Source organism: Mus caroli, chromosome 17 (assembly GCF_900094665.2).
Source record: "Mus caroli chromosome 17, CAROLI_EIJ_v1.1, whole genome shotgun sequence".
In the NCBI taxonomy this organism is placed as follows: domain Eukaryota; kingdom Metazoa; phylum Chordata; class Mammalia; order Rodentia; family Muridae; genus Mus; species Mus caroli.
The window spans coordinates 52,715,461-52,738,950 of NC_034586.1; the positions used below are offsets into that span (position 1 = coordinate 52,715,461).

The following is a 23,490-nucleotide window of genomic DNA, read 5'->3' on the forward strand; positions in this document are numbered from 1 at the left end:
ATGGATGGATGGATGGATGGATGGATTTATGAATGAATGGATGGGTGGGTGGATGGATGGATGGATGGATGGATGGATGGATGAATTTATGGATGGATGAATGGATGGATGAATGGATGGATGGATGGATGGATGAATTTATGGATGGATGGATGGATAGATGGATGGATTTATGGTTGGATGGATGGATGGATAGATTTTATGGTTGGATGGATGGATGGATGGGAAGGTGGATGGACTGTGGCCAAACTCAGGCTAATGGCTCTGGGAAGGGCTAGAGAATAAATACTTGGGTCATGTGTCAGTGAGACAGTGTTGAGGGATGCATGATGGACAGGAACTGTGGGACCACATGATATCAATGTGTCCAACACTATTCTCTACAAAGCCTTCAAGCTCTTCAGCTCCTCCTTAAATGTCTTTCAGCCCCATAGATCGGTCCTCACTGGAGGGGACACTATGTGAAGACTGGTTCCTCCAACCCGGGTGAAGTTCATGGATTAGACCTTCTGTCCACCTTCCCTGCCTGAGCCACTCAGCTAATGTCCTGTGCCCAAGCATCTTGAGGTTGCAGTGTAACCTTTTCCAGATAGTTAAACTCCATGGCGATCTCCCGGAAGAAGAAATAGACGTGGCTTCCCCACTCCACCGCATGCACAAAGTACGGCTCTGTTGAGAGAAGGTTGGGATATAGCCTTATTCATCACGAAGGAGTCTCTGGGGCTCTGAATGTCAACAGAGCAGACTGTGAGCTGTGCTTTTTATTAGGAAGAGACTTAGAGTGGTCACTTAGCCAAAATGAACTGTGCCCAGTTTGGTTTTTTTTGGGGGGGGTGAGTGGGGTCATAAGTTAAAAAAAAATCATCATGTCCACCACTGCCATGCAATCTGCCATTCTGCAAAATTTCTCCCTATTTGGTGGAGAGTTCAGCTCCACAGTTTCTTGTCCTGTCCTACTTCAGGTTCTGCAGCCACCCGCTACCAGCAGGCTCCACTTTACACCAACATCTTCCACCTAGTTTCATCTTTAAAAGGACCAGCAGATTCCAAAAACAAGGTCCCAGCCTCTTCTTTCCTGATCTCTGGGACTCTTATTTTTGCTGGGGCTGTCAGGTAAATGTCACCCCTACAAGAACCTCACCTTTAAACCACTTGGAGTCGTGCTTTACTGTGCGCAGTGTGGGCCGGTCCCCAAGGCTGCGGTAGATAACAGCGTCGATGGCTAGGAAGTCAGTCACCGTGGCTGTGAAGAGCATCCCATCTGGACATTGCAGGGTAGGGCGTGAGGCAAGCAGATTGGGATTAGACTGGGAAGGCCGAGAGAGAAGCCAGGCATCGTAGCACAGGCCTGAATCCCAGCACTCAAGAGGCAAAGGTGATGGATCTCTGTGAGTTTGAGGCCAGCCTGGTCTACAGAGTGAGTTCCTGGACAGTTAGGGCTACACAGAGAAACCCTATCTCAGAAAATCATAACAACAGCAACAATAAGAGAAGGTCCAGAGCTGGGCGTGGTGGCACACACCTTTAATCCCAGCACTCAGGAGGCAGAGACAGGTGGATTTCTGAGTTCGAGGCCAGCTTGGTCTACAGAGTGAGTTCCAGGACAGCCAGGGCTACACAGAGAAACCCTGTCTCAAAAAACCAAAAAAAAAANTCGAGGCCAGCTTGGTCTACAGAGTGAGTTCCAGGACAGCCAGGGCTACACAGAGAAACCCTGTCTCAAAAAACCAAAAAAAAAAAAAAAAAAAAGAGAGAGAGAGAGAGAAGGTCCAGACGACAACAACAACAACCACAAGAATCCTAATAGAAAGACCAGAGTGGGCAGGAGCAAAAATTAGAACCTCAGCCTAGTGAGGACTGTCAAGAAGCTGAGCCTGGATCCCATCATGATCCTACAACTGAATGAGTCTGAATCCCAGGCTGAGTCCTCATACAGGATGAGACTAAATCCAGTTGAACCTTGATCCCAGGCTAAATTTCTTCCTCCAGCTCAGACTAGCCACCATCCTGACCCTGACCCTGACCAGGTCCTCTTAGATTCTGCCCATTTCCCAGATGCCTCTGAGTGACCAGGATTTTAGGAATGGAAAATAGCTCTCTTGGGAGTGGACATGTCAACAGCAGAGACCACTCACCTGAGAAGAGGGCGACATTGGCATGTTTGGGGTCATAGGGGCAGCGGGCCATACCGCTGATGCTGTCACCAAGAAGCTGCAGTGTGTCCATCTGCAGGGAGGACAGAATCTAAGCAATACATCTCCTCACTCTGCCTGGCAGCTCCGGGGTTCCCCAGTCCGCCACTCCAGGCAGAACCCTAGCTTCACACTGAGTTACTGTGTGATTCTGGCCAGGCAATTAACCTTTCTGGACCTCAGTTTCGTGTCTGTGAAATGGGCCCAAGTCTATTGTCATCAGCCCCGCAAGAGATGTGGGACAAGCCTGGCAAACCTAGCACAGGGGTGTACATGGCTGGGAGGAGACTCAGGGGACATGGAGGGTGAGGCAGATCCCTGGGGTCTCAGAAGGAAGGGCTGAGACTCACACTGTAATTGGCGCAGATGGGATTGAATGCATTGGAGCCGCACACGAACAGCGTGGACTCGTCGCGAAGCAGGAGCACCTTGACAAAGTTCCGACACTCACCCTAGGGTGGGGAAGAAGAAAGTAAGTGCAGAGGGCGTTGCCTGGCCCCTAGGCTTGTGGCTCAGGCTGGGAGCTCAGTCAAAGCAGACCCAAGGCTATTCCCGTGGGATGAAGGAGGTTGGGTGTGGCCTGGGGAGATTGGGTGTAGCAACTGAGGCACCTGTCCTTGAACACAACAATAACCTCCTCCTCTGAGGTGGGAAGAATCACCCCAAGGCTGCAGGGAAGTCTGAGACCCAGCTAGGAATATGGCCAGGGAGGGTAGGATGGGGATAGGCGACAAGGACAGGTCCCTCTAACCTCTTGCTTGCCCTTCATCCGACACACATCGATGTCACTGGGGTTGGAGCGCCAGGTCAGCTTCTACCAAAAAAAAAAAAAAAAAAAAGTGTGGTGAGGGGAGTGTAGCCCTCAGCATCCTTCAGATCCCTCCTCCCAGCCAAGTCCACCCTGGACTCCACCTCCCCTCGAAGAGCTCCGCCCCACCCCCACCCGCACCTCCACCCCCATATGGTCCTTCTTCCTCACCCTCTGATACCGCAGCTCCGTGGATGTGGATGGCTCCAGTTCTACTTGGTACAGGTTGTCTCTGCAGGAGAGCATGGTGCGTGAGATTGGGGGGAGAGGGAGGGGGAGGGGACCCTACCACCTTCGTCCAATCACAGTATCCATCTGGCACCCAATCACTCCTGGTCTGCATTGTGATTTCTGCCTTTGAAATCTATCCCACACCCACCCCTTTCTCAGTCTGCATGTTGTCACCATGTCTAGCCTTTAACTTCACAGCTTAGATACATCCAGGCCTCAGCATGGACCCAGCTTTGAGAAACCGCCAGCAGTGGGAGCATGTGAGCACTGAGTCACTTTTATGGGTTCAAGACCAAGTTCTCTTTTGGGTTCCCCTCCATCACTCTGTCTAGATGCCCAGTAAATTGTGCCCTAGACATTGTCCCTAACATGCATCACGGGTGGTGGTGGCACATGCCTTTAATCCCAGCACTCAGGAGTAGAGGCAGGGGGATCTCTGTGAGTTCCAGGACAGCAAGGACTACACAGAGAAATTCTACCTCAAACAAACAAACAAACAAACAAACACCACACAACAGCACCTTTAAAACTCAGTGCTCAATAGCCTTAAAACAGCGTTGAATACCCTGGAAACTCAGCATTTAGCACTATGGGGTCACACTTTCCAGCCAAGGCCCATCATGGACCCCTCAAATGTGCTATTCTGGGGCCCCAACATTTGCATACCTGTCCCCAATGAAGAGTGTCCTGTTAACACGTAGCACTCTCTGGATGTTGAGGTCCTCAGCACCCTCCGCAGGGGTCAGACGACCAGGCCCGCTGCCCACGAACACGGGATAGTGGCTCAAGTCTAAGGGAGGGAGTGGAAGGAGGATTCGTTTGGAAACAAGATCCTGTGTACCAGGGACCCTGACACACCCCTGCCCATTTCTCCCCAGACTCACAGTCCCTGGGAGCCACGCTGAGTGGAGGTGGTTCTTCTGGGAAAAGGCCATAGGTGACCCCCAGGAGCAACAGCAGGAAAAACGGCAGGGCCGGGCGTGGAGGGGGCACTCGCGGGGTCCACATGGTGAGGACCGGATGACCACAGATGACACCTACAAGCCAGGAGGGCGGTGAGTGGAGCGGCCTGCAGTTTCATAATAGGCCGGTAGGGGGCACGCGAGTCCCTCCCTTCCTCCCTCCCAGAATAAAAATAACATTGATAATAAGAACGACTCTCAGACGTTGTTTAATTAACAAGCGACTTTAAGACCACATGTGAGTAAAATTCTCAGGAAATAGCTGCAACTGAAAATGCATTAGGTAATTAAAAATTAATCACGAGAATTACAATAATGGATATTATCTTAAAACATGCGTTTAAAAATCCAATCTCAAAAAGCATTTTTTTAAAAAACCCTTCAAATGAAAACGCGAAAAGCCTTAGAACCTGGCGTTGTGGCATAGGCCTGTCATCCCAGTCTTGGAGAGGCTGAGGCAGGAGCATCATTAATTCTAGGACAGCTTGGTCTGCATAGCAAGACCCCACGATAAAACCAAATGGCCACAAAATTAGAACCAACACACAAAGAGGGACCGTATTTCCAATTCAAAGGCAGAAGAAAACATAACAGAATTAAAAGCCCTTGGCATTTTATACACCACATCATTAGCAATGGGAGTCGTAGAACATCGCAGCGTGCAGGGGCCTTAGTGTCGCTGGTGGGTTTGACTTCCTGTCCCCTTGGACGACTTCCTTCTGCTCTCATTCATAAGTGAGGAATCCTGAGGTGTGTGAAAACATGCAGGATCCCAGCCCTCCAAACCTAGGGGCCCCAGGACAGGGCAGCGCCTCCCTACCAGAAAGGAGTACAGTCCAATTCGAGACACCCCACATGGGTTTCTCAGAAGCTTCGTCAATCTCCAACAAACTCTGGGCCTCAGTTTCCCCATCCAGGCAGCAGAGATGTCTCCCAGCCTACCCCTGACCTTGTGTCTTGGAGATCAGAAGCCACAGTGGGTGGGGATGATGGAGAGAACATCAGCCCCTGTTCTAACGGTCAGGGCCAAAAAACAGGAAGACCTTGCACGGCTTCCTCTGCCTGACCCTGGCTTCCAGGATTTGTGACTCAGAGTACGTGTGTTCTGGGACATGAGCCTACTTCCTTCTGAGCTTCCTAAGCTGGCTCCTCCCCTGTGCTGTCCCCCTGTACCCGCCCCATGACCCCAGATTCCAGGAGGCTGACTTCTGCATTGTGGCCATCCTAACCCCAGGCTACAGTCCCCAGACTCTCATTGCGGATTCTAGGCAGGGTTCCACTCCAGACCACGCCCCCAGCCCATCACCGGGGGATTCTAGGTAGGGCTCCACTCCTGTCCCCGGTCCCAGTCCATCATTGGGGGGACTTGAGGGGAAGGGAGCGGCTCAACCCACAAGCCACGCCCCCAACTCTTTGACTTTTCTTCAGGGGACAAGGTTCGATTCTCTAGCTCCAGACTCAGCCACCACAGGAGCTGCTTTGAGGAACTCTGGGTTCAACGACAGCCTCTGCCCCTCCCCCCCAAAATAAAATAGAATCATAAATATAAAATATTTTGAGACAAAATCTTACTATGTAAATCAGGCTGACCTCAACCTTCCTGAGATCCACCCCTGAGCCCTGAATCACCTCGTCCTGCTGGCACTCCATCCTCCATGATCGCTTGATCCTCAGCCATGCCCCCACCCCTCCTGGCTATGGCGGGCTGAGTCTTCAAGCGTCACCATTGAACTCAGGGTTCTAACCCCGTCTCAGACACGCTGCAGCATCCCTGCATGCCAAAGCCCTTCCATGGCACCGCACTGGACGCCTCCGTCACGCCCCCTCCCTGTCACACTGCCTAACTTCCTCGCAGCCTAATCCCCCACAGCCGCAGGTTCACACCACAGGTGTGACACATTTTCGACTCCACCACAAAGTTCTCCAGCACACAGCAAATGGAAGTAAAACCGTGGGCCTCTCTTCTCCATCAACGCCCAGGCTGGCTCCGCCGCCATGTCCTCCCTGCCCTCACACTATGGACACGAGGGGGCGCCTGCGAGCGCCGCGTTCCTCCTTTGCCCTCAGCCCTGCCAATCTACCCCAGCCTCCCTCCTCCCTTTAGGTCCTTTGCCTCCCTCCCTAATCTTCCCACAGCACTCTGCCCCGCCCCAGGGCCTTTGCACAAGCTTGATGCTCTGGGGGGCAGCAACCAGGCGCGCGTGGCTCTCCTAGGGCCAGGTAGACCTTTGGTGCTCAATAATCGCTTGTTGTATATGAATAAATGATCAACACTTAGCATTGAGCCCTACCCACCTCAGTGTCCTCCAGTCCTCTGCCACACACCCACTGTCTACTCACCCAGGCCAATCCCTCCCCGAGAGTCCCCAGAAAGTCAGACTACCTACATGCTCCCAGGTGTGTGTTCCACCCCAGGCAAATGTCCCAGGTGTGAGAGGGCGACCCACACCTGTGTTGACACCTGTCTCAGGGTGTACCCCCAGCATCTGCCTGTGAACCCCGCTCCACCACCAGTGGCTTCCAGAGACTCAGGAGACAGCCCAATTCATTGGCTGTGTGGGGAAACCGAGGCCCAGGACGTGGGATGGAACAACAGTACCTATGGTTCTCATGCAAACCCTAACAGCTCTGCCACTGACCTGTGACTGAAAATGGCCACTTCCTGGACTCTGGCTGCTACGCACTGCGTGCCAGGTTCCTGTGACAACTGTAAATGTCCCCGATGTCAAAACCATCCCCTGAGAGGCAGAACACCCCTAGTTGATAGTTATTCTACAATCTTCTTTAGCCACTCAGTGCCCCAAGGGCCAGGGCAGACCTCAACCCCGATCCTCGGGCCTCTTTAGGCAAGTTCTGCTTTGACTCTAACTTCGGTCCTTCTTGTTTCATGGGGGCTGAGGTGCTGTGTAAGGGTTCCTCCTCACCATTCCACAGACACCAAGCAAATCACAGTCTTGCTTTCCATGGTCATCCCCTCTCTCACCTGGCCTGTGACCCCAGGCCCAGATGCCACTACCCTGGGCTCCTCTGGGCTCTGCGGGAGGACACAGAGACCCTCTGCTGACTGTAATCCTCTGCCTCCTCCTCCTCCTCTACAGCAGAGTGCTCCCTGCAGGCCCACTGCCCCAGGGTTCTGGCTGCACTGCTGGTGTCCCCAGGGGGATCGAGTGACTGTGGGACAGCAGGGCCCCTGAGCTGGCCTGGTCTGGTTACCGGCTCTCCTTACAGCTCCCCTCCAGCTGCTTCTCAGGCCCTACTTGGCACAGCAGGAAAGGGGGCTCAGCCTTGTGTGCCCCTCAGCATGAACCTGTGCAGGGTTCCTCATTACTGGAGCCCCAGTTTCCCCATCCACAAGACAAGCCTGCAGGACCTGCGCCCACCCTCAGTAAGTTATCAAAATGTATACGAAAGTATACACAATAGTTGTTTAGCAATAAGGGTATCTCTGAGCTTAGTATGTCCTCCAGGAAGGGAGGGTCTGCCCTGGTGGTCACTGCTAAATCCCTGAGCCTAACACAACAGTCACCAATAAATATCTGAAAGCAGGAACCCTGGCAAAGACATGCTCACCCCAGACTTCCTGAGCCCGACCGTAGGCCAACATGGCCAAGGGTTTTATCCTGTCATAGATACCTAGGCTTTGGCACTACAGCAGATATACAGAAGCTAGTCAATAAATGTTGTGCAAAGTTCCCCATGGGTGTGAACCCACTTCATGCCCACACCAGCCTTGAGACCATGGAAAATACAGAGCTCAGAGAGGTTGCACTACTTGGCCAAAGTCACACAACACATTTCAGTGGATGGTGGGGCAGAGAGAAGAGTAAGGTGCCTCTGTCCTGCAGGGGCCTTCGAACCCACCTCTACCTAACACATGACCATTCAGTCTCCACCTTTGTGTCTGATATGAGGACACCTAAGATATGCAGGGTGACAGGCAGCCGGGGCCTTGCCAAGGACTTCGGGGAACAGGAAGTACCGGCCAAAGAGCCTGAAGAAGACAAAGGCAGGAAATAGGTCCCTGGGGTAAGATCCTGGGGTCAGAGTGGATCAGGGGTCCCATGTGAGTCAACAATGGCAGACACATAGGCAGAATAACATGGATGTAAGAACCGTCCATTGGTAAGAGTCAAGCCCAGTCACCGTGAGGGTGACCTCAGGGAACGTGTCTTCTCAGAACCTACGAACCAGAACTTTTAAGACAATCCACAGCAGACACTTATGGAGCACCTACTGTGTTCCCAGATCAGATTTAGAGCATCTGCTGTGTTCTGAGCCCTGTGGTAGATGTCAGAAGACATCTACCTAAGTACCAGTGGTAGTGACTGGTCTGACTTTTCACTGCTGAGGAAGCTGAAGCCCACCCACAGGGACCCACTAGAGATGAAGATATCCCCAGATCGTGCAGTCCCCAGTGTCCATACCTGCAGCCACAGTCCTCTAGCCCAGAGCCACGGTCCCTGTTCCCAGCCATAGGGGCCTCCTCCACCGCACCAAGCTGCATCGTGCAACTGGGGCCTTTGCACAGCTGTGGTCCCTGGGGTCTCTGCATGGCTGCGTCTCTGCTGCAGGGTTATTCCTCATGACCCTTCCAGCCCTCGGCTCTAAAACCTCCTCTCCAGCTGCACCATCCATGCTCCCGTCTTCAAGGTGCTGGGTACTGGTGTACTAGGTTGGCATGGCTGTGAATTCTACAGCCATGTTGATAGGGACAGGCCCTGTCAAACCTGGCCATTGGCTCTGTTTTACACATGGAGAAACTGAGACTCAGAGAGGGCAGGTTTGATGCAAGGGCTGCTGCTACTGGGCGAAGAGCCACATCCTGGCAAGGGCTCTTTGCTGCCTCTTGTGTATCAGAAAATATATGACCAACTCCCACCCAACTTCTACACATCCGTCATAGCTCTAGCTGCAGTGCCTCTTCTCCATGCCACCTTCCCCTAGCCACAGCGCAGAATCAAACATTCCCTAGCTTCAGTTTCTCCCTCCACTCCAGCCCCAGCTGTAAACAGCAGAGTGAACTAGGATCTGCCTTGAGGAAGAAATAGACAAGTTAGGCTTGCTGTCTGAGCCAGACACAGACCATGGCACACAGGCACACAGGAGCCACTGAGAATGCTTGTTGACTGACTGACTTCCCTGATCACCCGAGACCCCACCCCACCCCACCCCCACCTTCACCCCCACCCCGTCCTAGAAAACCATAATCCCCCTTAAGGCTCCTAAAAGCAGTCAAGAAGTTCCTTGGTTCTGAGCCAAGAGCATCCTGGGAAATGTAGTCTTCAGCCGGACTGGCCTCTCATCTGAGTTAAAAGTCACCTACCCACTCTTGGTCCCAGGAAGCCGCAGCCTCGCGCCAGTGCCCCGGCTCCCAGCAGCCCTTCCTCGAGGCCCGCGAGCCCGGAGGCCTCGCCATCTCCTCGCTTCCTCTACCTCCCTCCCTGGCTCTGTGTAGCCCTGGAGATGAAACTCCTGCTTCACCAGCCTTAGCGTCTCCTCCCACTTCAGAAAGTTCAACCACCCTGGGAAGTACTCCCACTTCCCAGCTCAGTGGCAGAGTCCGTGCTCTCAGCTGCCCCCTCCAGGGCCACACCCAGGGTCAGCTCAGGACACTCGTCTTCCCAGGAGACGCCAGTCACCTTTCTGTTCCACTCACCTGGCCGCAGGCTGACGTCACCTCCTCCAAGGGCAGCCGCCTGCCTGCCCTCTGCCAATGGACAGACAGGCAGACGGACAGACGGACAGGACTAGGGCTGAAAGTCCCGGAGGATGGAGGAGCAGGAGGCCCTGGGACACACGCAGAGGAGTGAGGAGCAGGCCGACCCTGTCCCGAGGAGGCTGCACAGAGACTGACCACCTGCCCCAGAACGCACAGAGGAGCTAAAAGTTCCAATCCACTTCCTGCCAGTGCCTGAGACACCCAGAGCCACCCTCAGAAGGCACAGGGACTCGCGAGCACTCGGTTTTCAATTCATGGAAAGAGCAGAGCTCCCTCTCTTGATGTGGAACTCAGGGCCTCACAATACAGGAAAGCCCCAATTGGCACTCAGTGCCTCAGTTTCCCCACCTCCTCCCGCCCACCGAACCATTGCTGATGGACACAAATACAAGATGCAAGACACCCCCAGACTGCCATCTACCAAGTGGGGAGCAGTGGCCACCCAGCCAGAAAGCCAGGCCAGACAATATTAGGCCATGTCTAGGTCCAGGCCTTGAACCTTAAACCTCTCCTACTTCTAACCTCTGTAAATAGCCCGCAGGCAATCGTGCACCCTGAAAATCAGCCAGAAAACCCGAGTCCAAGATACAGAGAAAGAAAGGCACGTTGTAACCAGGCAGAGGCGCTCTGGCCAGTCCCTCCAGCCATTCTGTCCCCAGGGCCATCCTCCTCCACCCAAAGCTTGTTGGCCTGCAATATTGGGGTTCCCAACTCCATCACATTCAGTTTGGGGTTGGGGCATTGAGCAGGTAAAAAATAAGAAGTTGGGGGTGACACAGATGTCAGGCAGTGTGACACAGACCTGCCAGGGTGCCGGAGACCTGGAGAGCAACACAGACCTCAGATGGGGAGCAACACAGACCTCAGGCAGGTGACAGAGACCTGGGAACCTCAGATGAGAGTGACACCGACCTTAGGCGGCGGGGGTTGGGGGTTTCGGTGACAGAGACCAGGCAGAGAGGACCTGGGACCCAGGAGTCCCTCCCGACCTCAGGGCTGTTGTAGGCCTAGAATTCACCATCTGAGGCCAAGGTGGGGGGTTCAGCCTGGCAGCAGCCCTGGGGAGGCGCCCCAAAGTCGGCAGTGGAGAGCAGAATGGGGCACGTGACCCCCGCTCCAGGGACCAATCAGCACCGCGGTCGGCCAGGGGGGCCACGGTGGCACCCACCCCGCGCGGCTGCCAGAGACGCTCCTTTGTCCCATTGTCAGGCTTTGAGGGGGGGGCCTGGCAGCCCAGCTTAGGGCTGTGCTGCAGCGGGGGCGTTGGCCGCGGACTGCCCCCCCCCCCATGTCAGTTGCGCGGCGGACGAAGACCAGCCGGTACCCAGGAGCTTGGGAACAGCTGGTGCACAGGGCCGCGTGGGGACCCACGGAAGGTCGCGGCTATGTGTCCCGCCCCCTCCCCCGCCCCCATCAGTAGGCCGTCACCCCAATAATTCGAAGCCACTGTCAGTGCTCCGGCGCGATGAGCCCGGGCCTTGGCTGCAATCCCCGCCCGCTGCGCAGCCCGTTAGCCCCGCCCAGGGCGCTGGAGCTGCGACCGCACGCGGGGGGCCCCCCAAGCCAGCGCCGCTGCTCGAGGCGCCCGCGCCCTGTGCGCGCCTGGTGCGTGCATGCCCACTGCATCTGTCCCTGCATCTGTCCCTGCGTCTGTCCCTGCGTCCGTCCCTGCGTCCGTCGCCGCATCTGTCCCCCGTGCATCTGTCCAAGGTGCGTCCCCGCGTCCGTCCCTGCACTCACCTCCAGCGCAGGCCGAGCACCTGCTCGGCTCGGCCCCGGCCCCGGCCCCGCAGCGTCTCAGCCCGGGCTCCCACGCGCGGGCGGCTCCCGCGGGGGCGCAGCACGGTGTCCCGGCCGGGGCCGCATCTCTGCTGCCGCCGCTGCGACTCGCAGCTCCGCCACCTCCGCCCCCAGCGCCCGAGCTCGGAGCTCCGCAAAACCCGGAGCAGACCACCAAGGAGCGGAGCACGGACGGGAGGGGGCGCCTCCACCATCCTTGGCCTCAGTTTCCCTTTCTCTGCCTCCCACCTCTCTCTACTGGGGTGGTTCTGAAGACCACCGATTCCCGCACTGAGCTGGGCGCTGTTCTGACTCTGGGCATCTCCAGTATACCGTAGGCACTTCATAGATGTTTTCTGGTCTATTCTAGTGAATTCCCAATTCATCTGACCAGTCACCCACACACAGGAACCTCATGGACATGGTCCCACGGTCCTGGTGGCTCATGACATCATTGAGTCAAACCACCAAGGTCTCATTTATTTATTTATAATGATTGATTGACTAAGACAGACTCTCCTGGGGAGTCTAGGCTAAAGGCCTGCCCCAGCAACACTCACTTTCTGAGGGACATTGGGACATCAAGATATCTCTTTCCATGCCTCAGTTTCCCTCTGTCCTAAGCCCCTCCCCATCCCAGACATGACGCTGAATGAAAACCTCTTTCCGATTGGGCTAGGCATTGCCTCAGAATACAGTAAGTATACTGATGGCACCTCCAGTATACAGTAAGCAACACACAACTGCTTTTGTAATTATGTGTGGAGTTGAATCCTGCTCACAGGGCCGCCCCGCAGCCCATCCAGCTGAGGACACTCAACCAAAGGTTGGGACTGTGAGCTGCCCGGGACAGCCAAGTCTGTGGGTGTCAGGATTTTAACTCTGACCTGTGCACACCCTGAGGGGCTGGAGCAGACTCCTTGGTATCACCACTGTGGCGACAGGCTGAGACCTCACTGTGGCCCATCAGCTTTGCTGCATATCAGCTAGACACAGCTTCTGTGGAGAAACTGAGGCAGAGGATGAAGCCAGTTCTCAGCCTACTCTGCTTGGCCTATGAACCAATTTGTCCGGCAAACATTTATTGAGCGCAGCTCTAACAATGTTTTTCGACCCAGGGGGGCGGGACGGGGGGGGGGAATGGGAGGGTGGCTGTCAAGGTGACCAGTGGCTGCAAAAGTCAAGGTGCAGAGGGCTCAGTGGCCGCCGGGGGTGGCAGAGGGGGAGGGGGGACACCGGGCCCCTGAAGGCTCACGGGTGAATTTGGCAGGGAGTGCAAGGCAGAGTGGGGGTGCAGGGATGGCCTGTCCCCAGGGAGACCTGTCTGAACAAAGGCCCCATGGTCATGAATGACGCCTCTTTCACAGACCGGCCCGGAGGTCAAGTCGCCCTCCCCCAGCCGGCTCCAGCCGGTCTAGGAGCTGACCTGATAGCCATGGAGAGTCAAGAAGACAGGACCTTGTCTGAGTCCTCCAGAGTTAGCCCCAGCACCCCTTTCCTCAGCTGTGAGGCTCCAGGAAGACCCCGCCCCCTGGGCCTCAGTTTCCCTTGCTTCTGCCAGCGCTGCGTTCTCGCCCTGCTCCAGGCGGTAGAGATTCCAGTACGGATTTTGGGGACGCCCGAGGCTACCGACACCTTGTGCACGGCCGGTTTGCGGCCCAGGGGTGCGAGGGGGTTTAGGGAGACCGCAGGAGGGACAGTCGGCCTCAAAGACTCTGGACCGCGGAGGTTGGGCCCGGGCACAGCGAAGAAGACTCGCTCTGGCTGCCTCTTGCTCCTGCGAATCTGAGGCTTTTCTGCCCTGCTTGCTGTGTGACGCCAGGCAGCTCTCTGACCCTCTCTGGGCCCACTTGGAGCCGGGCAACCAACTTGCAACGGGCCACCTGGGTCCCTATGCCGGCAGTTCCCTGCCTCAGTTTCCCTCTCTATGCCAGGCGCTCATAGAGTCCAAGCTTGAGATGGTGGGAGGGTCATCTATACTCCGCCGTACTCAGTATCACTCCGGGTCCAGGATGTGACCAGGGAATCCCCTGGGGCTGCTCAAAGGGTAGCTGTGATTGGCTGAGGCCTCCCGTGACGTCAGACGCTCCTGAAGCCCCTTCCCCACAAGAGGCACGTGGGGGGCGATGGCCACTGGGGAGGGGCTCAGGGTCGGGTGGATTGGGGTGTCCCCCAGCCCGAGGTGGCAGCTGAGAGGCGCAGACGCGAGCTTGCGCGTCCCCCAGTCCCCTCGCTGCCCCCCCCGGGGGGGGCTGCAGCTGCTCGGGCGACAGATGCACTGCTCAGTCCACCCAGCTGGTCTCCGGAGCTTACTGCTGCCTGGGATGGGGGAGGGATGCTGTGTGCTCTGACCCTTTCTCTTCTCTGTCCTTTGACCCCTGGGGTGGGGGAGTCCTCTCAGGGTCCCTCCCTTAAACCCCAGTCCCCTCCTGGGGGTTTTCTCAGTGTTGGGAGAGTGGCAGGGGTGTGATGCTGAAGAAGGCGCATGTCCACAACTCGAGGCCACGAGCAACCCTCGGAAAACACAGGAAATGCAACCAACAAAATAACAAAACAATCCCCTCTGGGGTGCACAGACTCCTAAGGATGACGAGGGGCCTATATAAGGCACCTGCTGTATGCAGCTCCTGGATTCCTGAACATAGCTATTTCTACCCTCTAAGTGAGGAAATTGAGACCCTGGGGACCTGGGTTAGCTGATGAGTCCACGGGGTGGGGTGACGATTAAACATAGTGTACTTGTGAGTTGGCCCTGCTCTACCCCCGCCCTTCATCCCCAGAGGCCCCAGCTCCTGACCCCCCCTCTTCTCTGTCTCTCTGCTGAGCCACACAGGCCTGCCTTTGTTTATCTTTCATTTTGTTTAGAGTCTATTCCCACCCAAGGACAGGGCCCAGGTCTGCCCTGCCCAGGACTGTGTCCCCAGGGTACCTGGGACACAGCAGCTGAGCTATGAATGTTGTCAAGGCCTGCCTCCTTGAATTGAGGGGGAAATTGAGGCCCAGCTGGCTGTGGGGTGAGCCCGATGCCGCCCATTTTCCCCACCAGTAAGGCGAGGCAACAAAGGGGACAGTCTTGCCAAAAGAGGAGAATTCCAGAGAGTCAATGATTTCAGGAGCACATATTGAGCACCTACTGTGTGCATAACCACAGGTGCTTTGCACATCTGAATAACTCTGAGAACAACTTTATTGAGCACCTATGCTGTACCCCGTAGCCTGGGCACTTTGCTCACTCAGATAACCACAGGAGCATGTATTGAGTGTCCATGGTATGTACTGTAACTAAGGTATTTTGTAGACTTGGATAACCTTGCGTGTTCTCCTTGAGCACCTACTATGGCACCAGAGCTAGGGCATTTTGCACACTGAGATGGATAACCTCAGTAGAGTACCTGCTGTAAAGTTGGCACAACTCTGGGCACTTTGCACTTCTGTAGCCAAGCAGAATTCGCATGCAGGACAGAGTGTTGTGGGGTTGGTCTGAGTCTTCCCCTGTAGGGAGAGGATGCCTGTGAGGCTGAGCTGTGTTGGGTGGCTGGGACTACCCTGCACATTCCAGTGAGCGCAACCCAGCTGAAGCCCCTAGATACCCCCTCTCCCACTGGCCTCAGCAGATCTCCTTGGAGGTCTAAGCAATTACTGCATTTGCACTCTAACCAGCAAAGTCCCCAGAAGAGCCCAATCACCCTCATCCTCCAGGCCCTCATTTGCATATGCAAATGAGGCAACCGGCATCCTGGTCCCCACAGCCAGAAGAGAAGAGGGATATGTTGATAAAGCCACCATCACACTTGCCTGGACCCTAAGAAGGAAGACCATCTCTGATCCTGCCTGCCTCAGGGCCTTTGCACACACAGTGCAGAGCTGGAGCCATTAGAGGCAAGCGCATGGAGTCTGCAGCTCATGGAGACTGAACTCCAAATCTTATTTTTGCCTTCAGGAGCAGGTTGATTGACAAGAGGTCATTGCTGAACAGGTCCAGCACACAGTAGGTGTTCAATTTGATCATTAGTTTCCTGCCAACTCTATATTCCTTAGTAACTGGGAGAGAAGTTCATGTCTCCAAAGGTATCCAGGGTGGTGTCCACAGAGACAGGCCTATGGTAGGACGGCATTCAGGGCTGCAGCCTGGAGAGAGCCACACAGCTTGGCACAGCTGTACACTGAACTACCACACAGTTATGTAAAGCGGGGATCTACATCACCCCTGACATGGATATCCTGCTGGGTCACCACACTCAGGGAAATGGCCACATACAAAAGGATGTGCCCTGCCTGGTCCCACTCTCAGGAGGTCTCTGGAGTCCTCACAACCAGAGCCCGGAAGTGGGAAGGTGGATGGCAGCAGCCTAGAGAAGGGGAAGACAGACGTAGGGGGAGATGGAAAGTTCTGAAGACAGACGACTGTGGGCACAGCCACAAATGTGTGTGAATGTGCTTTACTCGGCCCAACTGGATGCTGAGAAGAGAAGTTATTAAATGGGTGAATTCCACGCGATGGACATTTTCCCACAATTAAAAAAAGGTGGAGAGACTGAGCCACTGTGAAGAGGATGCAGGTGTGAATGACCTCACCGTATGACACCTGCCACCAAGCTGGCCGTGGGTCACACTGACATCAGTGTGTGTCGGGGATGCTGGCAGCTCTGAGCTCAGGCGCACGTGCTTCATGCCCTACCTGGACTAGCTAACAGGTGTGTGTGCACCTACTGTGCATGAATGTGTACCTACTGTGTGCTGGGGGCACACACTGTTCTGGCAGGACTTAGGCACCAGGGACCACCTATTCCACATACATTTATTGAGCACCTTCTGGATGCAACAAAAAACACAGGGCAAAAGCTCTCCCTCTTCAAGATGCTATCATTTCAGGGAGACAGACACGAAGAAGAAAAGAGAGGTCTATCTTGGCCTGTGTTACAAAGCAGGGACAGACACTAAAGGAGGGAAGAGGATAAGAAGGGGAAACCTTAGGTGGGTGGTCCCAGCAGGTCTCACTGAGGGAACAAACAAGTAGAGACCAAAAAGAACTGAAAGAAAGTGACTGTGCAAAGGCCCTGGGGCAAGAGGAGTCTGAGACAGAATGGTGGAGCATAGTAGGAAGGGGTGGAGAGCATGAGGGACAGGAGAGAGGCCTGGTCTCCACTAAGGCCTCCACCAAGTAAGTGCCTGAGAGGAAAGTCCAACTCCATCACGCTGGGCTGGCTTGTTCTTGGTCTAGAAGGTTTTAGAACACACTAGGACCAGATGGGATATGGGGTCACACTTTGTGCAGTGGGGTGAGGGCAAAGCTTGCCCACATTCCAGGCCCCACCCATACCCCTACACTGGAGTCTGGAGATTTCACCCCCATTGGGACAGATCCTGGGCCTGTATGTCCTCAGCACTACCACAGTCACCCCCATAATCAAGATGGGTTCCCAAGTACCTCAGCCTGCTGCCCACAGAGGCTCAGTGGGCTCTAGGTCCCCTAAGCACTGGGGGGACTGGCTATGAACACATGTGACTCATTTGCATAAACTTTGCATCAATTAGCATACCCATTACCAGCAGCCAGAGGCAACAGCAGTTTCCACAGGAGGGACGGAGCCTACACACCTACGTGATTTTGCAGATGAGGAAACTGAGCCTCATGATGGGGAGAAATATGCAGCACACAAGAGAAAGACTAATGAGAGTTATTTCTTCTGAAGGCCAAGAAGAAAGAAGACAGCTAATGTGACAATAGGGACACGTCTTCAGACCAAATGTCTAGAGAAATCCCAGGTGAGGGTGGGGAAGCTAGGTGTTCCAGGCGGAAGGCTCTGCCCAAGCAAAGGAGCAGGGGTCCCAGCCCCGTGCAGCTGTGCACAGGCCCAGGGCAGGGAATGTGGTGATGCAAAGGCTCACAGCCCTGCACTGAAGTTCCTGAGAGAAGATTCCAGAGAGCTGAAGATGTCACAAGACAGCGTCTCCCATCATGGATACCCAGCAGGAGAAGGAAGAGCAGAGGGGAGAGATGTGCTCTTAGGGGAAACAGAGGCACTGTCCATTCTCTGCCTTCCAGAAGTGATCCCCTGGGGTAGGGATGTGAGCTGCGAGCCCAGGCCAGAGATGAGCCCCAAAGCCAGGGAGGGGCAGGAGGCAGCTCTCCTCCGAAGCTGTATTTATAGATTCTGTTTGATGTCCCCACCGTTCAGAGGCTGACCTGGTTCTTGGCAGCTGCGGAAGGAGGGAAGGAGGAGGGCTCTGGGAGCTGCTGCACGGAGTAAAGGAGACTGGAGATGGGGGAGGAGGCCAGGTGCACTCAGGGGCGGACCTTAGGCTCAGGAGAGGGACAGGGAGCCAGGCTCGCTTTCCTCTTTTACAATGTGACTTCAACATACTCTTTTTAACGGTGTTTTGTGTGTGCATGTGCGTATGTGTGTATGCCACAGCATGTGGCCATCAGGAGGTAGCACCTGGAAGGGAGTGGGTTCTCTCCTAAACTCAAGCCTTATCTGCTGAGTCCTCTCGTAGGCCCTGATATACAGTCTAAGGATCAGTATCTCAGGATGCACTCTGCCTCCTTATGTAGCCAAAGCTAGCCTTGAATCCCGATCCTCCAGTCTCCTGCCTGCCCCAGTGCTGGTGTGACAGGGATGCATCACCACCACTTGGGAGGGAACCCAGAGCCTTGTACATGCTGGGCGACCAATTACTCTGCACCCTGCCCCAGCGCTTAGCTTCACAGTTTAGCCCAGTTCTTCAAGCTGTGACATCAGCCTTTGATGTCGTCATAAAAGATGACATCACCAGAAGCCATGTTGTTGATCCCAGCAGGTCCCTGTGCTACACCTGAAAGGCTGTATGACTTTGGGTCAATTGCTCAGCCTTTCTGGGCCTGCATGTATAAAAGGGGATTGACCTCTATGTCCCTGGACCTCACTTGTCTCTAGAGGGGAATCTGATGATTCAAGCTATGCCAGCCATAGGTTCACAGCACTTGGGAAGTGGAGGCAGGAGGATGGCCTGGTTAAGTGAGCTTCATCGTGAGACCGTGCCTCAAGAGACCAAACACAGAGGCTATGGCTACAGCTAACTGGCATAGTGCTCTCTGGCTTCAATCCTCAGTGCAGTATGACCCATAGTAGCTCACTTCTGTGACCTCAGCACTGGGACACTAGAGGGAGGAGGGTGATGCCTCAGTCACTGCAGTTTAGAACAACTCAGCTTCAAAGAGAAGGATTTTATTAGGGAGTGGGGAGCCCTATCCTTACCAGCCTCTGATGGCCCATGATAACTACGATGAGAGTGGGTGACCAGAGAGACCAAGTCAGTCACCATCACATAGCCAGGCAGGCCTGAAGGCTAGGAGCTGAGCTGAGGTCTTGTGAGCTAGGTTTGGGAGTGAAGTCAGCCTCTCTGTGGGGTCAAGTGGGCCGGCGGCGGCGGCGGCGGCGTCAGGCCTCTGAGGGCCTGGCTAGCGCCAGGCTCCAGGGTTAAGCCGCTGTGGCAGCTGAACTTCCGCAGACTTGTAACTCCCAAATCCCTGGAAGCATAGCACCAGGTGTTCCGGAACAGATGCTCTGGCTTGACAGGCCACTACACATAAGGGGGACAGCTGCTGGGCTGGGTGGCCCCGGGGAGGGGCCAGGGTAGGGTTTGTGTTGGCCAAAAAACCAGGCCACAAGTCCCCTTGAACATCTGCCCTGACTTCTTATCTCTAGTCTCTCTAACCATGCCTGGAAAGTCAACTCCACTATCAACCTTTGGGGAGCAATTATGGAGCGCCTAGTGTATGCCTGGTGCCCAGTAGAGCTCACCCTTTTCTAATGCATGACAGAAAGTGTGCATGGTCATCAGGGATGCCATTCTCTCCTTGGCTTGGGACTCAACACGTAAGCAAGAACTGGGCTGTGTCTACCTCCAGAGCTGAGATCCCAGGCTCTGCCTCACCTGAGTGTATATCTGGGTCCTCATACTTGCGCAGAACTTTATTAGTCAAGCCAGATCCCCAGCCTCCGGGTGGACACTTTGGCTGGACACTGTGTTGAACCCCCACTTGCATGTGGAGCCTTAGGCCCAGAGATGCACAGCAAATCCATCCTATTCTCTACAAATCACTGATACCTTGCATCCTCTGGGTGTAGGAAGACATCTGGGCTCCACCAACTTCCCGATGTGCCTGTCTAGGCCTCCATACAGTGACTTCATTTGCCATGTGCCCCCATCCCTACATTTGCACTAGGGGCTCCATCATGGTGCACCTGTTCTGCCAGGTGCCCATGTATCCTCCATCCCCAGCACGGGGCACCAAGTGACCTGAAAGGACTTTGGAGTCCCCTGAGACCTGTGCATGAGATCAAGGAGTCTCTCTGCAGACAAGGGCTTTGCTTTTTTCAGAAATGGTGTTGTAGGGACGCCCCCAAACTTTGAATGTTCATGACACCAAATAGTCACCTGCTGAAGGGTGAGGTGGGAGGGGCTGCAGCAAGAAGCGGGACCCATGGGACGGGTCTACTAAGGAGGGGTGGTGAATGTTCATGACACCAAATAGTCACCTGCTGAAGGGTGAGGTGGGAGGGGCTGCAGCAAGAAGCGGGACCCATGGGACGGGTCTACTAAGGAGGGGTGGTGAATGTTCATGACACCAAATAGTCACCTGCTGAAGGGTGAGGTGGGAGGGGCTGCAGCAAGAAGCGGGACCCATGGGACGGGTCTACTAAGGAGGGGTGGTGAATGTTCATGACACCAAATAGTCACCTGCTGAAGGGTGAGGTGGGAGGGGCTGCAGCAAGAAGCGGGACCCATGGGACGGGTCTACTAAGGAGGGGTGGTCTGGGGGTTACAGGGGTATGGTCGAGAACGGAGAGGGGTTTCGAGGAGTGGCTGGGGTGAGAGAGGGGCTAGGAGTTTGGGGGGTCTGGGGTCGGGATGGAAGTCTTGGAGAAGGGCTGGAAAAGGGGACTAGAGGGAAGGCCTGGTATCTATCTGGGGGCTTCAGGGCTTTGGCTAGAGACTCGGCAGTCTTAGTAAACCGGGTCACCCCTCCCGGTGTCCTTACAGAAACGCAACAACGTCCCGGGCCTCAGGGTCTCCCCAGTCCGTTCCCCTTTCCACTGCAGGAGTCAGCTGTGGCCGTATTTTTAGCTCGTGTCCCGTGCCACTTCCCTTCCGACTAGGATCGCCCGGATCACCCAGGACCCACCACACCTGTCCCCCGCGCAAGCTGGAGGAGGGGCAGACCGGGCTCCTCTCGCTCCTCCATCCTCTCTCATCAGCCCCGGGCCCTTTCCCTTGAGGCCCCTTTGTGCCGCCAGTTCCCCCTCCTTCCGGATCTGACACATTGTCTCCAACCCGGGGTCCCGGAGGGTGGGTGAGGTGGGGCCTGTAGCCCGAGGTGGGGGCTGCCTGCTGCTCCCGGTCTCTGGGCAACGCTGGCTCACAGTCAGCCTGGACACAGAGGCTGCGCTGTTCTTGGGGTGGGGCAGAAAGCTGGAGGTGACCTGGGGTGACAGCCTGGGAGGGGGTGTCTCATGCAGGGGATGCCAGAGCAAGGTCTGAGCGCCCCAGGTTACAGATAGGTTGGTGATGAGACAATGGGAATCCTCCCCGCTGCCTAGCTGTCCCCAGTGAGTTCCCAGCTCTGAGAGCTTCGTGCATTCTCCGAGACTGCCTTGTGCTCAGCGCTACTATAAGGAGTCGGCACCACAACCCATTTCATGGATCTGAAAACCAAGGAGTGGGAGAGGTTGCACAGGCCTGTCATCACAGCTCTAAGGAGCCAGAGGCAGGAGAATTGAGTTGGAAGCCAGCCTGGGCTGCATACATATTGAGGGAGTAAGAAGCCACATTTTGGGGACTCTGGCTGGACATTGACCTCTGACACTTTCTCACGGGATAGTCCATTCGGCTCTGAGCCTAGGTTTTCCTCTGTGGTATAATGGGCTCCCACAGGAGGCGTGGTCAAGAAAGTCTGTTTAGACTGGGGTAGAGCTGTCATTCAGCACCCACAATGCCCTGGGTTCTATCCTCCAGCTCCACAGGTGTTGCAAGCCTGTCATCCCATCTCTCTGAAGGCAGAGGCAGGAGGATTAGGAATTCAAGGCTACCCCTCAGCTGCAGAGTGAGTTTGAAACCACTCCGGACCCCCCTAGACTCTGTCTAAGAAAGCCACAGAGATATGAGGGCACTAGAGGGTGTTAGACTCTGTGTTTCATCTGAACAGCCGGCCAGGCCACCTGGATTCTCTGCCTCAGTTTCTCCAGCATTAAAATGCATGCTACAACTGTCCCCATTCGGACAGGCCATTGTGATGATGGAGGAGTGAGTTCTCTAGCTCTCACGTGGCAGGGAAGTCTCCCCAAACCACCTGCTTCTACTACTCTTGCCAAGGGCTGTGCTGTACACTGGGTACCTGAGGTTCCAGGACCTCCCAAGCCTCCAGGATGAATCAGGGACTGGAGAGACACAGCTTCTTGACATCGGCTTGAAGACCCCATTTCTGAGAGTGACACAATGGATCCCTTACCTGTCCCAGCTCTTGTATTTTCACTACATGGACCACCACAGAGCCAGATGATGAGGACCCTAGACCATCACTCCTGGGCCACACATAGAAAATCTCATATAATCACTTAGTCCTCAAAATGAAACCCTAAAGAGTCTGTCACCTCTCCCAGCTCACACAAGGGAGTAACAAGTAGGGTTAGGACTTCAGGCTGGAGTCTAAATGACAGCTCTTTTTAGCCTTGAGACAGCAAATGGTTAACATAAAGTTGAGCTTTGATCAGTACCTGTGCTGAGGCTGGGGACTGGGCGTGATGGAGATGGACAGAGTCAAAGACTCACAGCAAGCAAGAAGAAAAAAATGAGCATGGGGTCATTTGCACTGAGAGAATAAACACAAAGGAAGAGTAAAAAGACTTGTGGGTGGATGGATGGATGGATGGATGGATGGTGGATGAGTGAGATAGACAGATAGGTAGATAAATGTATTGATGGGTGGATGGATGGGTGTGGATATCTGTTCTTATGGATAGGAGTTCCAGTGTCTTAGTCCCTTTAGGGGGCATTAGGCTGCTGTAGTGTCTCTAGGAGGTACACTGAGGCTGGCACAGGCCTCATATGCTGCCTTCATGCGGGGCGGTTTCTTCTAGACAGAGGCTGTCGGATTGAGTTTTGAGCAAAGTCCCCAGCAACCCCTAGTCACTTCTTTTTCAGATCCTAAATTTGTTTCCCTGGTGCAAGCCTGGCTCAGGGACCTTGCCAAGTTCTCTCAAAGTCTCTCTTTGTAGCTACAGCCTACAAAACCAGGCCTCTGAGACATGATGGGGATCAGACTGTGAGTGCTGCTGAGATGTGAGTACACTGTAGCTGTCTTCAGACACACCAGAAGAGGGCGTCAGATATCATTCTGGATAGATGGTTGTAAGCCACCATGTGGTTGCTGGACCACAGGACCTCCAGAAGAGTAGTCAGTGCTCTTAACCACTGAGCCATCTCTCCAGCCCTAGCATTGGGATATTAGCCTCATTCAAGTGAATTCTAGAAACAGGAGATGGGGCAACCCATGCTGGTTAGGTTTGTGTGTGTGTAGTGGTAGTCGGGGATTGCCAACTTGATATAAGCCAAAGTTGTTTGGGAAGAGAGAACCTCAACTGAGTAAATGCCTCCATCAGATTGGACTGTGGGACATTTTCTTAATTAATGACTGTTGGGAGATCACCAGCCCTCTGTGGGTGGAGCTGGTGGTCCCAAGTTCTATAAGAAGCAGGCTGAGCAAGTCATGAGGAGCAATCCAGTAAGCAATATCTCTCCATAGCCTCTGCATCAGCT

At 54.8% G+C, this 23,490-nt stretch overlaps 1 protein-coding gene across 2 annotated transcripts in view; it reads right to left on the reverse strand.

The window, feature by feature from the left end:
* Sema6b (semaphorin 6B) overlaps positions 1-11,814 on the reverse strand; it is an 18,185-nt gene extending 6,371 nt beyond the window's left edge. The window contains exons 1-9 of one of the 2 annotated variants that reach the window (XM_021149330.2): positions 11,653-11,814; positions 4,116-4,268; positions 3,898-4,021; positions 3,172-3,232; positions 2,944-3,006; positions 2,543-2,644; positions 2,136-2,226; positions 1,142-1,261; positions 581-669 (exon numbers count right to left, since the gene is read on the reverse strand). In XM_021149330.2, the coding sequence (XP_021004989.1) occupies positions 581-669; positions 1,142-1,261; positions 2,136-2,226; positions 2,543-2,644; positions 2,944-3,006; positions 3,172-3,232; positions 3,898-4,021; positions 4,116-4,239 (774 nt within the window). In that variant the 5' untranslated portion in view covers positions 4,240-4,268; positions 11,653-11,814. Of the gene's footprint in view, positions 1-580; positions 670-1,141; positions 1,262-2,135; positions 2,227-2,542; positions 2,645-2,943; positions 3,007-3,171; positions 3,233-3,897; positions 4,022-4,115; positions 4,269-5,013; positions 5,238-11,652 lie in introns of those variants that run through there. The other variant, XM_021149329.1, reaches the window with a different exon arrangement.
* Positions 11,815-23,490: the final 11,676 nt, after the last annotated feature.